The sequence below is a fragment of the Esox lucius genome, chromosome 4 (genome assembly GCF_011004845.1).
Source record: "Esox lucius isolate fEsoLuc1 chromosome 4, fEsoLuc1.pri, whole genome shotgun sequence".
Classification (NCBI taxonomy): domain Eukaryota; kingdom Metazoa; phylum Chordata; class Actinopteri; order Esociformes; family Esocidae; genus Esox; species Esox lucius.
In genome coordinates this window covers 14,664,025-14,680,743 of record NC_047572.1, presented here as the reverse complement: position 1 = coordinate 14,680,743, position 16,719 = coordinate 14,664,025, and the positions used below count along the sequence as shown (strand labels likewise).

Here is a 16,719-nt window from a genome sequence, read left to right as displayed (position 1 = left end):
ATCCCTAAGTGCCACCATCTTTGAAAACAATTCAATGGAGGCCTAATGCATTGGGAACATGGTGTAATTTGAGACTTGGGGTCGGATTCAAACTGTATCGCTGAAGAGTAATAGATTAGGGAGTCAAAATGTAAAGGTTTAATTCAAATGTGCTGACATTGAATGTTTATCATGAATGCAGTCTCGGCAAACTGTAAACACTGCCTTTAAATTTCCATTACGCTATAAGATTGAACTTCAGTGCTGTGTATTAAATGAAGCCCTTGGCCTCAGTCCCACTCAAAATGGGAATGGGAAAAGGCTTGGGTTTAATGGAGTGTTTTGTGAGTGGTGTAATCAGTCTTTGTTCATGTCTTCTGATTCAAAATTAGGGCTATGCTAATAGAATAATAATGACTGGTTTTAACAAAGACAGTTTTAGTGTGAATTACACTCTGTCACAAACACAAACAGACACACACACACACACACACAAAAGCTTATTAGCTTCAGATAAGCAAAGTAATTAGGGATGTACGCAAATATATAATTGAGTCACGCAAATCATAAGAATATGACCATGTATCAGACAATTTGAATAAGAAAATACAAAGAATAATTTGAAAATATATACTTAAAGAACAACAAGAATATGAAAATATAAAGAATAATAAGAATATGAAAACAAAGAATAATAAGAAAATGATTGGCAAAGAAAAATAAATGTTGGGCCGTAGCCCAGACAAGCCCCTTATCAAAAGTACTGCACTATACAGGAAACAAGAAACCAGGCAAGCCTAGTTCAGCTGGACCACAATAGAAAGTACTGCACTATACAGGAAAAAATAAACTAGGCAAGCCTAGTTCAGCAAGACCACAATAGAAAGTACTGCACTATATAGGAAAAAATAAACTAGGCAAGCCTAGTTCAGCCGGAAAGGCATTTTACCATCTTCAATTCTCTCCTGCCCATGTAGAGAGTTGCTGCAACAAGACAGGGTTGAAGGAACAAATGGATATCATGAAATTGGGGAGGGAAGTAAAAATGACACATTTTTTAATTATTAAATTTTTTTAAGATGTGCATGTTGTTGTGTGGTACAATCTAGTGAACAAGCTCTTCAGAGTGTCATCACTGATAAGTTTCAGCCCTTCAATCAGACGATTTCAGGTACTAAGCCTGGAGTCAGTGCCAATTGTCAGGTCCGGAACAAGGACAGTAGAACCAGCAGGTGGAATGTGTATGTGGTTGTGTCTGTACAGCTCTGTTAAGCTGCATTGGAGGGAGTCAGTTGGTAAGTGATTGCCTATTGAGAAGGTCCGCAGGAGGCCCTGACCCCCTGGAGAAGATCACATGGAATGATGGGGGAAGGACATAAGGACACAGAGAGATAAAGAAATAAAAGGAGATAGAGGGAAGTACACTGAGACATCTGTGGCTGAATCTGAGAACAGGGAATGCAAGACTATAGGGAGACATCAGAAGCAATCCCTCATGTTCCCAACGCAAACAGAGCAGAAAGCTATTCTACACATGCAAATGCACACGCCACAGGGATAACAGCAGATGCGTTTCAATGCTGGGGCCATGCTGGCTTTGATTATAAAGGCAGTGTGCAGGGCCGGCTCAAGCCTTTTGAGGGCCCTAAGCAAAATTGTATTTAGGACCACCTCCCCTAGTCGTCCCTAGCGGTTCGTGGCCCTAAACGGCCGCTTCAGTCGCTTATGCCTAGAACCAGCCCCAGTTGTGTGTTTCATTGCATTTTTTAAACCTTTTCCAAACCTTAAAGATGCAGTCTGGGACTTGAGCTTGATTTGTTGGTAATAAAGACCAACTTGTGTTTTCCATTGAAGTGGATGAACAAAATAAATGTATTCAAGTATTTATACTTTCAAACCTTGCTTTACAGAGAGTAGAAATATTGATTGAATACTGGTTGTAACTGGTTTCATGTGACTATTATGTACATATATAAATTGTTTAACATATATATAATTCTTGTTTATCACATACTGTATATCCACACTAGTAAACTCAAGCAGTTGAACAATACATATTCGCATTGCATTGCATAAGAAATAATATACATGAATGGGATTAAAAAGATAAAACACATTTCAATATCAATAACATTTTAAAATCACATTTCTTGTGAAATTAGTGTTGAGTCCAAACTATTTTGGGAGGAATAAACTGAGGTGAATTTTGTGTCATTTTTAGAAAATTACACAAGGCCTTCACTATTAATAGACTTGAAAGAAGAGCAGTCAAATCAAACAAGTTACTGTAACCCGCCCAGGGGAGTTTTACTGCTTGCAAACTGGGATTAGTCCCCATTCAACTTTTGGTTATCAATATAACTGCGTCGAATATATGCATTCAATTAATAGGTATTGTTCTCTCTTGTCTCTGATATCATTTAAAAACTTGTAGATTTTTTCCCTTGGAATTTTCTTTCTAGCTGAGAAGTCACATCATGGAAACCGATCATTGGTCTATTTGTAGTCTATAAAAAAGTTGAGAGAAGTGAATCTCAAAGTGATCTTCTCAAAGTGGTCATCTTTTCGGTACAGTTTGTTTTTGGAGAAACTTGGCAATTTCAGTGGAGTGATCATGTGACTGGAGTGCACCTTTATTGTCTGATTTTACACAGTTAAAATACATTCTGGCGAACAAATAAGCAACAAGCAAGTGATATTAAGTGACTAACTAGCACAACTGAATATCTAGATATTGAATAATGCCTCACAGCGACTTTAGGCAACTGTTAGTAAAATGAACAAAGCCCTTTACAATAAGCTGAGCAAGCCATTCTAGCAGACTGAAGTGATCGTGGGAGTATGTCTTGCAGAAGTGTGGCACACAATGCTCAAACATTTTTATTTTCACAATTTTAACTTCTACTTTTTCCTAGTTGTTGACACAATTCTCATGGTCTTACAAATCTTTTGTATAGTGTATGTTACAAGTGGAATGTATAGAGGTAATTTTATGTATAGATGTGAAATGTATAGATGTGATTTTCAAGACCAGATTTTACAGCTGTCAACTCCTGCCTTGGTTTTTCTTAAAACCTTTAAACCTCTTCATCAATCTTGGCATTGCTACTAACCTCTCACTGCCCAGTCTCATTGTGGTCTAGGTTAAAGACACCCAGGCAAAGGCATAGACATCAACAATGGTATATGGATTGTAATTAACACTGCATACTCTAGTATACTGTACAGAATAAATATATATATGGCAGAAAGTAGATTGATGGCTAGAACAATAACAAGTCAACTAGTGATTCTGATTCTTTGGAGAAATAAGACAGAGGTGTCTCCCCAAAAAATAAGTAAACATGAAAGTTATTAAAAGACTAACCTAACAATCCCTCAATATTATTGCAGTGGAAGCCTTGCTAGTCAGTTACAGTCAGGATGTCATCTCACCATGGCAGGCCACTGACAGCGCGATAGGACGTTGCTAGCTGGTATGGTTATAGCTAAACTACTTCCACTGACCACTGAATATTTTACTTTGCATTATGGCGGGAAGACAGTACAGCCTGCACTTTAAGTTGTCTTTCATTGATTGTACTGTCCAAATTCCCTAAACAGTTCTGATTCTTGTCCCCTAACTGCCAGCTCAAAAGTTGAACTTGATAATTTTCCAGCCCAGTCTAGTTGTATGCTATGCCAGCTTTGGCTAACAGCTATGTTGATAATTAGCTTAGCTCTGCAAAGTATTCTCAAAGTGTGCAGCCACAAAGCTAAACTTTCTTCCATTCCAGCAAAAAGTTTATTTTTCCCTGTTATGAACAAATTGCTTTCCTCTGTCTTCTGTAATTTGATCCAGTTTGATGCAGATGTACTGGTTATCTTGTCCGATCTGTCTTTTTCCAGCCCTTTGTTATCGCCATGATGACAGTGACTGACTATATAAGCTTGCTCTTTGGTGCCATCTAGGCAATGCCTGATATAGACAGAGACATGAATACACAGAGTTGTTGTTCATTTCAATGTCCTAAAGTAGTCCATAAAAACTGTGCTGTGAAAGTCATGTGATGAAATCCATAGCATCTCATTTGTGCAGGCCTCCCCCATAGGCAATAAGCAATTTATATGTAATCACATTGCTGGATGTTCATAAACAAATGTTAGGGAACAGAGTTCTGAATATTTATTTAATTATAATATTCATACCTTTTCCCAAAAAATGTGCACACTAGAGTATGTAAGGACTATTCTTTTACAAACATATGTTTTTTTATCTAAAGATACTGTTGCCTTTTCTGCAACAGGCGTTCTGAAGCAGAGTAGTAGGTAACTGATGCTTGTTTATCACAATATCTTTTTAAACAGGAAACTGTAAACACATTTACCAGAATTTCATCATAAATTGTAACATAATCTGTCATATAACAAAACATATACCTTTTTTTTACAATCACAAGTTGGGCTCTGTTCCAAGCACCCTAATGGGCAGAGCCACTTCCTCGTTGTGTTTCTCTGTTGATTATCAGAGGGCAGGAAACATGCAGCTGTCCCAATCACCTTCCTCATCTACGAGATGGATATTTTGGACGGCTTCCAGACCTCCAGAGAGGAGTCTACATGTCACTGTGGGACAGGGATGGATTTGCTGAGTGTTTAGACTAGATGCACCTTTTATTTCCTGACAGGATAAAAACATAATGAGAGACAGATGAAAAGTAGCAACATAATTGAAGTTTATAATTAAAGACTGAATACCAACTTATATTCAGAATAAAGACCACAGACTTACAAATACAAAACTCTTCCAAGGGTTGCTACAGGGGTTTTAATTTAATTTCATGTGCTAAAGGGACTGGATAAAAGTATGTTGTTCTCTACCTTTTAGGATGGATGTGTCATTAATGAAGGGGGCGTGTGCTTTTTTCCAACAATAAAAGCTTCTAAGCTTATACTGCACAAACTAGGCTCCTGTCAAAACCAGTGTCAAAGTTTTCCCTTGCTGTAAACCATTAGTATTAATGTACAAGGCATTTCAGAAGATAGTTTACACAAGCAAACAATTAATGTGACATTTCAGCAGATGGTGTTCAAGGTGACATTTCAGTCTCAATTTGTCCCTGATACACTCATTCCTATGTGCAGCCACACACACAGTACGATGCTAGCTGGGCAGGCAGGTACCACCACAACACCCAGGATATCTGCTCAGTCCCCATGCTGAGCGGGGCTTAGCTGGATTAGAGGACCCCCTGCTTCAAACCTCAGCCATGGCTCATTAGCATTAGCATTATCACTTCTAACTGACAATGGCAGCATAACGTTTAGCATAATTTGTCTTATCATCATTCAGTCCCTGCCATTGCCAGGCGTCCACTGGATCTTTTACTAATCTGTCGTTTAGCCGGTCTGACAAATGATTATGTCTGTTCACTAAAAGCACCAATCACTCATTTATTATTGTCTTTCATTTGCACCCACTTAGCTATTCATCAACCCGGCCACGGTCCCAAATGGCACTCTTAATTCACTGGTGAACTGGATGGCTCTGGCAAAAAAGTGGTGCACTGTATAGTGAGGAGGGTGACATTTGGGACACCCACTATATATATATATGGTGTATATATGGTGTACACGATTGTGACTGGGTCTTCATTATCCAGATTCAATGACATACGTTGATTGACCAAAGAGGAACAATTACTGGGCCAATACATCAAACAGGTCCTTATCTCCACAGACAGGGTGATAAGGAGGTTAGAGGCAGAGAAAGCAGAAAGACAGCTTGCTAATTTGCATGTCAGTGTCTCTGTAACAGAGGTCAGTGTTCTGATTAAGTTATGTTATTCACAGTGCTGCATGCTGTAGGACGGCACCAAACATAACATGAGAGTATTTCTCTCTCATGTGAACAATGGCAAACTCTTTCTCTCTCGCTCTTTGCACCTTCAAAATAAAATTCTGCATCAAAAAAAAAAAACTTGAGAAAGAGATGTAGAGAAGATAGGCAGAAAGAAGCGGAGACAAGTAGGACATGAAAAAAGGAGGAAAGAAAGAGAGAATCAAGAGATTGACAGAATGGAATTAAGGGAGTAACGGGGAGGATAGGCAGTAAGTAAGAGAGAAAAATGTGCCTGGGAACAGAGTAGGGTTCAGGGCCTCCGGGTCAGCTTTTGACTGTGCCATGGAAGTGGTTCTGTGAATTACAGCAGTAGACTAATTTGTGGGTTGAGTTCCAAATGACACCCTATCATCTTTGTAGTGCACCAAAGTAGTGCACCCGTTTCGAAAGTAGTGTGCTATTTAAGGAATAGGGGGCTAGTTGAGAGAGTAATAGGAAAGTTTGCCTGATGGCTGCTCTGATTCCTGTTAGCGGGACATCTGTTATTGTGTTGCTGCTTCCCACATGGGGCAAAAAGTCCACTTTCTCTTTAATTTCTATTGTCTCCCACTTTCTGTCTACACCCCTTGCTCTTTCGCCATGTGATGATATTTTTTCTACCTCTCCTGTCCTCTCTCTAGTCTGTCTACACATTTTTCTCTCCATTCAGCTCTCTTCCACTGCTTCTGTCTTGCTTTTCTTGCTGGGTTTCAGGTCTTCCAATTGCTACCATAATCAGCCTGAAATCACCTCACTTTTCATATTGGTCTCTGTCTTTATTTCACTCCATATATCTCTACTTCACTCTTTATACTAATCTCGGTCTTCACCTCACTCCATATATCTATCTGTATCTCTACCTCCCTCCAGATTTACTGTAGACCAATCAGAATGACAGCAACGTCCCTTCGCATTCAGGCCAAGTGTGTGTCTGGTGTGCGTGCATCCGTGCATGTATGTGTGTTCATGTTTACTGTTCTGGTGGAGACCATAACCCCTACAAGGATAGTGGAATGAGAAAATTGTGAGGAAAAATTAAATTTGGGCTTTGGGTTTCTTTTAAGGTAAAAGTTTAAATTGGAATAAGAGTTAGAATTATGGTTATGGTTAGGTTTTTGGTGTAACAATATTGAAGACAGTTTTTTGGATCTGGTAAAGGATAGTTAAAACAAAGTATGAGCATGTGTGTTAGTCCTTGCATGTCATTCTCTGTGTGTTAATTTCTATCTCATTGTCCTGGCAGCTATTAAAAATGCATTCATTTCATGGCACTTATAATGGCTCTAGCTGCATCACTGTTCATAATTCATAGTTAATTTAGTGGAACACTGATTAATGCTAACTCTTTAATTACATTTTTATTCTTGTGGGTGCCCCAAATGACACCATATTTCCTATAAAGTGCACTAGTTTTGAACAGGGTCCAAATGGCTCTGGTCAAAAGCAGTGCATTAAACAGTGAATAGGCTGTGATTCAAGACATCATGTGTTCTACTCTTGTCCAAATTCTCCTTGTTCCCAGTTTTTCAGTCATCTATCTTCAACTCCTGGAGCATGATCTGCATTCTTTACTTGTCGCACCTCTACAGCAATGGCTATATAATATGTGCATGCTGCTAAGAATGAGATGAAAATGCATATGCTTACGGAGAAATTCTCCAGAAAATGCATTTTTCAGGAGAAATACCACAATTCTTATCTAAAACAGTCACTAGACACTTGCTCATTAACACAAATAGCCAAACTGCTGATTATGTGGATGCAACTCAATACATGGTCAAGAGGTTTAGTTTTTTGTTTGACCAAATATGGGGAAGAAGTGTGGCCTAAACAACTTTGACCATGGTGCAATTGTCAGTGTCAGATGTGGTGGTTGTTGGATCTCCTGGCCTTTTCACACACCACAAACTCTCAGGTTTACAGAGAATGGCGCGATAAACCAAAAACATACAGTGAGTAATAATTCTGTGAACAAAACACCCGGTAAATGGAAGAGATCAAGGGAGAATTACCAGACTTGTTCAAGCTGACAATTAAAATGATATGCAATACATACATATTAATTCTGGACTCTAATATCCAAAACAATTAAGCTACCTAGAACATTAGCTGTGTTAGGTAGCTAGAACATTAGCTGTGTTAGGTAGCTAGAACATTAGCTGTGTTAGCTAGCTTGGTGAAAACCCTTGCTAATGTCATTTCCAATTTGTAATTTTAGATATGCAGAAGATGCTATTATTCAGAGTGACTGAGAAAATATTTTGCAAATATAAACTAAGGTTTAACTGCATCTTCAACTGCAGATATTGCACATCTACTGCAAATTAAAACTGCAATATTTTCTGCAAGGACTTTATAACTTCATAAACCTTTTAGTTTGTTTGCAATATATGTTTTTTTTCCATTAATCAAATTACTGGAAAAGATGAATTTACTGATTTCATTGAGGAGCCACAACATAATAGGTTAGCCAGAAAAAGTGGACAGGACCAGGAAGAATGGACCACACAAGGAAGAGTGGACACAAGGAAGAGTGGACAGACCCGGGAAGAGTGGATTGCACAAGGATGACTGGATAAAAAAGGGAAGAGTGGACAGTGCCAGGAAGACTAGGAAGAGTGGATAGGACTGAAAAAAGTGGACTGGAACATCCATTAAATCAGACTGGGGGAGAAAGAACATCACCAATGATAATGTTATTTTCCACATAGAATATCACAGTTATTGCCATCAAAGAATGATCTTCTGTGATGTTTTCCTAAAAACTTTCCAAACCTTTATGATGGATTGTAAACCAAATCTTACTTATAATATTATTATGACAAAAATGTTGTCAATCTGTTTTGGGAAGAGACTGACATAGCTCCAATAAAGTAAAGTAAACATTGGTAGATGAATACATCACTGTTTTTCAATGGTGGGGTTACATTATATGTACAGTAGCATTTTACTTGGTCAGATGGTCCTGTCAGCAATAGACAACCTATAAATGTAATACAATATGAGAACTTAAAACTCTGGTGCAGCTGATTTGTCAGTTTTGTTGACAAGCTTGTGAACACACACCGGAGAGAAGGAAGCCAGGAAATGGAGGCTGAGCAGCGTCTCCTCTGCGGGGTGTCAGCACCGGTGGGTGTCCCTTGTCTCCGCTTGGCATAATGTGCCATTTTCTTGGGTTGTACGCTGACTCCTAGTTGTAGTGAACGGAGGCCCGGTGTTACGAGGGAACAAGAGGGGGCTTAGCCCCCTCAGTTGAATTCCCCCTCCCCGTTTTAAGTTTTAAATACTCAATAGAAAAATTGCCAAAAAAACATAAGCCCCCTCGCCTTTATTTTCAGCCCCCTCAGTCACTTCATCCTGGCGCCGGGCCTGCGTGAACGCTTCATTTCGAAGCACAAACCTGTTGCCTATGTGTTCCTGATATTCTCTAGTATTTGTATGGATTCAAAATCAAAAAAGGCGTGACAATAAGACATTTTAGAGGCCAGTGCAAACAAGACCTCTTTGCTCCAGCAGTTCCAACAAGGCTAGCATGAACACTGACTCACTACTGGTATGGCTAAAGTGACATATTGGTTTATTGTACGACTGGGACCTGGTATGAAACCATGACCAATTGGCATGCTACAACAGAAAATATTTTGCACCTGCTAGCTAATACTATATTGGCTTAATTTCAAATGGTGTTGCTGTGCTTTGCAGATGTGTATTGTTTAATCATGCTATTGTTTGTGATATAGTACCCATTTCATAAGATAAACTCATGCTAATGTGTAGAAGCAGTGCATTTAAATCAGTGGAACCGGGCAGTTAATCTCAGCCAAAACCAGCACGGCTAGAGAAAGATGATATAGAGCATGTACATTTCTGCATCTGCAAGCCAAAGTTTTTTTTTTTTATTGGGCTGCAGACCAATAGTAATGCTGTAGACCTAGTGTTATGTACTTTACAGTTTGGAGTCCAAGTTCTGTTTTCTGCATTCATTTGCATTTTACTGTGTAAATCAAGTTAAGGCCTATTGAAGATACATTCCGTGATTTGACACTGTTAAGCCAAAATGGGTTTAGGTTATGTATATTACACATCCAGCTCAAAATGGGAGGTTAAAAATCAATAATACTGCTGCTTTATTATACTGTACTACTTTTCATGTCAAAAGTAGCTCTTTTGTGCTAGACCAAACCCATGTTACACCCATGGACATATTCACTGATTCACGTATACAAACTATGGAGTCAGATTTATTCAGATCAATAACTAGTTAATAGTAGTTCTACTCAATCATTCATTAGTCACAAAGACTGAACATTTGTCACAATTCTCTACTCTTTATGTATGGGGCCAGAAGCGTCCTTCGACCCCTGAACCTAGACATCCTAGAGTACAGTATGTCACTGCTCAATACACCAGTGATGTATTCCCACTGCAGTTATCGCTGGGTCGTATCTGTGGTGGCAAGTTTGCATCTTACCTTGGAAGGTAATGGGTGACAATTTACATTTTCATAGATTTACATTACGAAAAAACTATTGGAGAAGACGCATCCTGACCCAACTTATGCTCCCCTATTCAACCAAAACCAGCAGACCACTCAACTCTTCAAACTACATGCAGTCAGTGTCATTGGACTAGTTGATATTTGCCTCCCTCCATCTCTACCAATCTGTCTCTCTCAGCATCTATGCCCGCCTGCCTCCATTCATGTACCCCTGCATCCATCCATCCCTCTCTCCCTCCCTAGTTAATTTCAGGGATCTTGCCCTCACTCTTAATGCTGTCAGTCACATTAATTGTTATCCCCTGGCTGTGTCTCCTTAACACTGCCTCTGGCGCACTGGGGAAGGCTCTAATGACACTGAGGAAAGGACAGTTCTGAGCCCTCAGTGGAACACTGGACACAACTTCCATCTCACTGCTGACACTCCTCCGCTGTGTGTGTGTGTGTGTGTGTGTGTATTTGAGTTTTGGCATGTACGCATACGACTGTCTACAGTTCAGTATGACAGAGGCTTTGGCAATGAGACAGAGAGCTCCTCTCATCAGGTTTAATACTCGTTGAGGTATTCCAATTGCTTCAGAGATAAGCCTGGCATCCAAAACCGCATATCACTATTGCTTTGAATTCCATTCACTATTTCTTGAAATTAAGATGTATTGAGGGAAAGGCCTGCCAAAGACTAGTGACTTCTCCAGGAGCTGGATGACAAACTGCCTAGGGTTACAGAAACAGAACATAGACCGTTGGGATACAGAGCTTCCAATCATATTCAGTGTGGATCAGGCATAGACCTGAGTAATAATAAACCAAAATAAAATCTACAAGCAGCATTTCCAGGTTTCAGCAGTGTGTCCATTGTAGCAACATTGAGAAAAATTTGACACTTCCCCATAATTATCTCCTTCTCTACTCCTTAGTGTGCTTGCCTAAACATTTAAAGTAAACAACAACATGAAAATGCAATAGATATTTGTTGTGTTTTTACAATTTTCACTGATGTTCAGGGGCCGTATTCACAAAACAACAGCACTAAAGGTTTCTAGCTAAGAGTTTACTCTTAAAACCTATTCACAAAGCTGCTAAGACCAACTTTTACTAAGGAATTGGAACAAATATTAAGCTAAGAGAAAGGGCGGGGTTGACCCTGTTGTTATGGATGATGTCATGTTCCACAAACAAGCCTACTTACTATGCCCACTGTGATTGACCGATAGGGGAGAGGTCTCTGTCAGTGAATTCATCATGGCAATGACGTGTCATGTTGCCATATTGAAATATAAATAAAATATTTCAAATAAAATAAAAATGTAGGTGTTAATGATTAGACCAAAAATGTAGGACTCCTAAAGTTAGGACAGACAAGCCCATTTGTTTTAAGAGTTACTCCTAAATCAGCAAGTTAGGAGCTACGTTTAGCCTTAAGATGTTTTGTGAAAATGGCCCCAGAACTTTAAAACCATTCTCTGCCCAAACCATTGCCCCGAACCCAAGAACATTGCATGGTTAGAACCTTGTACATAGATGCTACATGACAAGTTGTGCAGATCAGAAATGTTTTGCTTGTGTGGAGGTGGATGTATGTACCACATTTTTTTTATTCTCCACCACACAGGCTGAGGGGCATGTGGTTTTGAAAATTCCCCGAACATCGCTTGTTATAGCCATGAAACCCTCAATAAAAATAGCACAGACAGAGGCCATATGATGAAAAGAAAACAGATGTAAACTGTCAAACAACCAAAAACGCACGTGTTTCTGAGTGGAGATAAAAATAATTGGTTTCACTGCTGTACTCGTGTGCAATCAAATACTGTTAAAAAGAAAAGCATAATTTAAAAAACATTTCAATAAAAATTCACTGGGATCACCCAAAATGATACAGTATTCTTTATATAATGCACCACTTGGGCAAAATGTTGCACTTATACAGGGAATAGGATTCCATCAGGGAGCAACCCTTTCTGGGCTCATGTCTGTTTCAGGACAATGAAAGGTTTTCAACACATTTAAAAACCTTTGTAATTAACACCTTTAGTTAATGAAGGGAAATATGAGAAATTAAGGCATGAAACCACAATTATTCTGACTCCTTTTCAAGGTTGAATATTTAAAAGCCGGCCACCTGGCATTGTTTTGGAAAAAGCACAGGACACAATGCAATATGAGTCATTCATTAATAAGGCAAAACCAGTGGCCAAATAATTAAATGGTAGTCCAAATGACATTGCTGTTAGTTATGGGATAGGCTGATACTGAATTTTGTTACCGTCATTAAAGCAATTTTTCTGTTAAGCATTCCCTGTATCAGTGTGGACTGTATTATCAAAATCAAAACACACTGCTGGCAAGAGAACAGACGTATGTTTTTTTTTTTTTATGAGGTACAGCAATACATCTCCTGACTTACTGAATAAAGTGTCCTTTTTGACATTCACAGGAATGCATACACATTGTTTTATCAGTATTGACATCAATCCTTGGAGCTGATCCAGTACAGCAATTTGTAAGTCACCTGTGGATAAATTATCTTGTTTATATGGTAAATAAATACAGTATGTCTTGGTTTGTCTCTAACCTCTCATGCCTGCCTGGTCTTTGGATTATACATCTGAAAGGATAGTAGACACCTCTACCTCTCCTTGTCATGATACAACAGAACACTCACTATCTTAATCCTTCCCCCTCCTTCAGCTCTATAACATCTCTGTGGCCCTGGGCATTGTAGTCCGAAGTCACTTGACTCACTGGATCACTGCACAGCCCAGAGACACTGTGTCGCTGTATCAATGCCCAATCAGGGGCTCTGACTCACTGCGCCATCGCCTCTGTCTGCATCACATCGGCATCACAAATGGTCTATCCCTTTAGAATGTACCACTTAGAGTGTACTAATTTCTCCCAACTTTCTAAAATGCATCTAGTAGCTATGACCCAAAATGCTCCGGGAAATCAAAGAGCTGGACGTGTCCTCTGAGACAAACCCTGCTAAGCTGTTAAGCTTCTTTCTTCTCTGATCACTTAACTAGGAAATTAGCCGGGACCAACTCACTTGGAATAGAACACTCCTCCCGGCTGACGACCCCAATAATCTTGCAGGTGCCCGACCCGTCCGAGAGAGTTTCTTCGTCAGTCACTTCTTATTTAGGATGAAGGTGTCCATGCCGTGAGCACCGGGGCCGAGTCTGTGGCAGCCCAGAAGGATGGAGAAGGCTTTGCGGAAGTCGGGGTTGAAGGCGTATATAATGGGGTTGAGGGATGAGTTCGCCCAGCCGAACCACACAAACACGTTGAACGTGGTGGGGCTGATGCATGTAAAGCCCTCCGCTCCACCGGAGGGTGGCGGCTCGCAGAATGGCACGATGCAGTTCAGGATGAAGAAGGGAAGCCAGCAGCACACGAACACACCCATGATCAGAGTCAATGTCTTCAGCACCTTTCTCTCCCGCTTGAACGTTATCTTGAAGGAGCTCTCCGACTCTGAGATGCTGGAGCCGCCTTTGCCCATGCTGTCGTGTCGGTTTTTGGCGTTCTCTGCGGCACGCTCCAGGACAGCGATGCGGCTGATCTGACGGTGGGCGATGCGGTAGATCTGGATGTGGAATTACAATGATTTGTATGGAGCTCAAGTGGCACTCTGTTCTCTACGCAGTGTTCTAGGTTTTAACAGGGCCCAAAGGACTCTGGTTAAAAGCATTGCCCTATGTAAAGGAAGAGGATGCAACTTGGGAAGTAATTAAAAAACAATAACACTTTACCTGGGTGTAAGTGGCCACCATGATGATCACCGGGATGTAGAAGCTGATGAGTGAGGTGGAGATGGCGTATGTCCGGTTCAGGCTGAAGTGACAGTTGTCCCATTCCCGGGGGGTCTGATACGTGTTGTTACCCCCAAAAGGATTAGACGAGTTTGGGGAGTCCTGGAGGCCGATAGGGGCGGTGAAGGCAGAGGTGAAAGTATGGGACTTGTGCCAGTTGAGCTGGACAGGAATGAAGGAGATTAGAATGGAGAGCATCCAGGCCACACTGATCATCACAAACGCCACTTTAGGAGTCATTTTCCTCTCATAGAAGAAGGGGCTGGATATCGCCCAATAGCGGTCAACGCTGATAATACACAAGTTTAAGATAGACGCAGTGGAGCACATGATGTCGAACGCCACCCAGGTGTCGCAGAACGAACCAAACGGCCAGAACCCGGCCATCTCTGTCACAGCCTTCCACGGCATTACTAGGACAGCGACCAGGAGGTCGGATACGGCCAGTGAGATCACAAAGTAATTGGTGACTTTGGAACGCAAGTGACGGAACTTGGTGACGGCAGAACACACAAGGATGTTGCCGAGCAATGTAGAGAGGATAAGTAACGAGAGAAAACAGCCCGTCAGAATGCGGGTTGAGGAGTCGGTCTCGTCCAATAAGAGTCCTCTGTCACTGTCCGTGAAGACCCTGGTGTAGTTCAGCAGATCCATTGTTGTGTGAGTGAGTTTGCGTGCGTGTGTGCACAGGGGGTGGGAAAGGGTAAATCAGCTCATAGCGGGAAGAAACGTTGTGTCGGAGAGAAAGCTTTTAGTAAGATTATCTCCTGTTTTTCTCGCTCTCCTCCAAAGATTAACATGTTCTTTTTTGATTGATTCTTTGTTTCACTGAATCTCGTGATAATAAACAAAAACAAGGTAAAATACATTCCTGGCAGCCTCTCTGGGTTTGACATTTTTCCAGATTCTGCATCACTTCTGACATCCTTCGTCCTGTAGAGGTGAAGGGTTGAACATATTTTCTCACAGGGATACTACAGATGTTTTGTTTCTCCTATTCCATAGTAGGATTTATCCCTATTCCAGCCTCAGTGCAGGATGAGAGAATCCTTCCGTCTGTTACACCACACATGTCCTGTGGACAGACAGGTGGACAGTTCACAGGCAGACTGAGCTGACTCTTCAAGCACTGGAGAGGAAAAGAGGAATAACATTGCATCAGTGTCAAATCATGAAGTGTTACACAATAGCAGTTCTCAAAATAGTAGGCCTACCAGGTTTGCTCTTTCCCTTTGATAGTATCTGTTTAACAGTTACCCTATTTTGAATGATAATCATATTGTGTGCGATTTCTTTAATTAGCTACTGTGACTTTAACATACCATAATATGCAGCACCAGTCCAGGATCGGACTGTGGCATCATGTATCTTTTCCAAAAACCTCGGCTTGTCAATAAATTATACTCACTTTTCTTTTCCCACTGTTGTATTATCTTTCATTGTATTATATTTTCTAATTTTTATAAAAAATGATATTTGATTCTATAATCCTAGTATTGGTGTTTGCATGCCAAGATATCTTGTGAAAATAAGTGTGTTAAAACAAAAATCCCCTATCCAATAAACATACCAATAAGCTGTTACTCACCAATTTATTCTGTACAATATAATCCACGTTATTTCCATGCGCAGCTTCGCCTCTTCAAAACGAAATGGATTTTAGGAAAACATTATTAATCAATTTCCGTGATAACTTGACCACTCGGATTGAGATTTCTCTGGAAAGCTAGAGGAAATCATCAAAGCAGCAGATTACTTTCACCAATTCCATCCATGACAAAGAAGAAAAAATCGATGGGATAATTGCTTGCGACCTCCGACATGTCTTGACTTTAGACCATCAAATAACGACGGTTCAACGACGATTGACGAACAGAGCGGAAGAATCATTAGATTTGACAGTTGATTAACCTCCAGGACATTGGTTTCTGCGCCCGAGAAACACGCAGTTTGCGGAGCAGCGCTTTATCATGTGCTCTCGGAGTACGGTCTGTCCCTCGTCCCGGTTTAGTCCCAGGCCTAGAAATGTGATGAAACAGATACAGTTATGAAATATGGTACAAACATTCCTCAAGGGAAATGAAAGTTGAAATCTAAGCAGGAAGGAAAACCTACAAAATGACTGCCAAAATATAATAAACTAATTTGAAAGATTTAGTATGACATTTGGTATAAAACAATTTAATATTTTGGAATAACATCATAGACTCATAAAAATATCATATATTAATTGCTAACTAAACCAGGAAGCAGAATTCTAAATGGCAGTCAATGTAGATGGTGACATCTACAACCTGGTAAAATCAATTTCCAGCAACTGATTTAGAATACAGGCATCTGTTAGTTGTTATTGCCCTCACCTGTGTTCCTTATCACTGTCCTTATGTAACCCTTTAGATCTCATAGTGGCTGTCGATGGCCTTCCTTTAGATTCCCGTAGCAGCCGCAGACGGCTGTTTTTTTTTAAACAACAATATTTGTGTAAATATCACAAAATCTATGTGATAAATACGTCTTGCTGTTTTTATAATTTCTTTACTCAAAATGCTAGTGGCAATGACTTTGAA

General features: G+C 40.2%; 1 protein-coding gene across 4 annotated transcripts; it reads right to left on the bottom strand.

Moving 5' to 3' along the window:
* Positions 1 to 4,401: 4,401 nt before the first annotated feature.
* LOC105024412 (D(1) dopamine receptor) lies at positions 4,402 to 16,149 on the bottom strand. Of its 4 annotated transcripts, none has more exons than XR_829045.3 (4): positions 15,741 to 16,149; positions 14,093 to 15,281; positions 13,387 to 13,926; positions 4,402 to 4,639 (listed from the first exon to the last, which is right to left on the bottom strand). XR_829045.3 is itself a non-coding variant. In XM_010894347.3 (3 exons), exons 2-3 carry the CDS (start codon positions 14,804 to 14,806, stop codon positions 13,468 to 13,470), a joined length of 1,173 nt encoding a protein of 390 aa, XP_010892649.2. In that variant the 5' UTR covers positions 14,807 to 15,281; positions 15,741 to 16,149; the 3' UTR covers positions 12,409 to 13,467. The 4 variants fall into 4 exon arrangements, 1 of the variants encoding a protein (XP_010892649.2); XR_829046.3 differs by having other exon boundaries at positions 4,402 to 4,584; XR_002196661.2 differs by lacking the exon at positions 4,402 to 4,639 and adding an exon at positions 12,409 to 12,849.
* Between the last annotated feature and the right edge of the window lie 570 nt (positions 16,150 to 16,719).

What these genes read in the sequence shown, in the direction of transcription:
- LOC105024412 (XM_010894347.3), bottom strand. Translation starts at nt 14,806, where the DNA reads ATGGATCTGCTGAACTACACCAGGGTCTTCACGGACAGTGACAGAGGA. An exon ending in TGGTGGCCACTTACACCCAG is followed by an intron (nt 13,927 to 14,092) that starts GTAAAGTGTTAT and finishes TTCCACATCCAG; the next exon opens with ATCTACCGCATCGCCCACCG.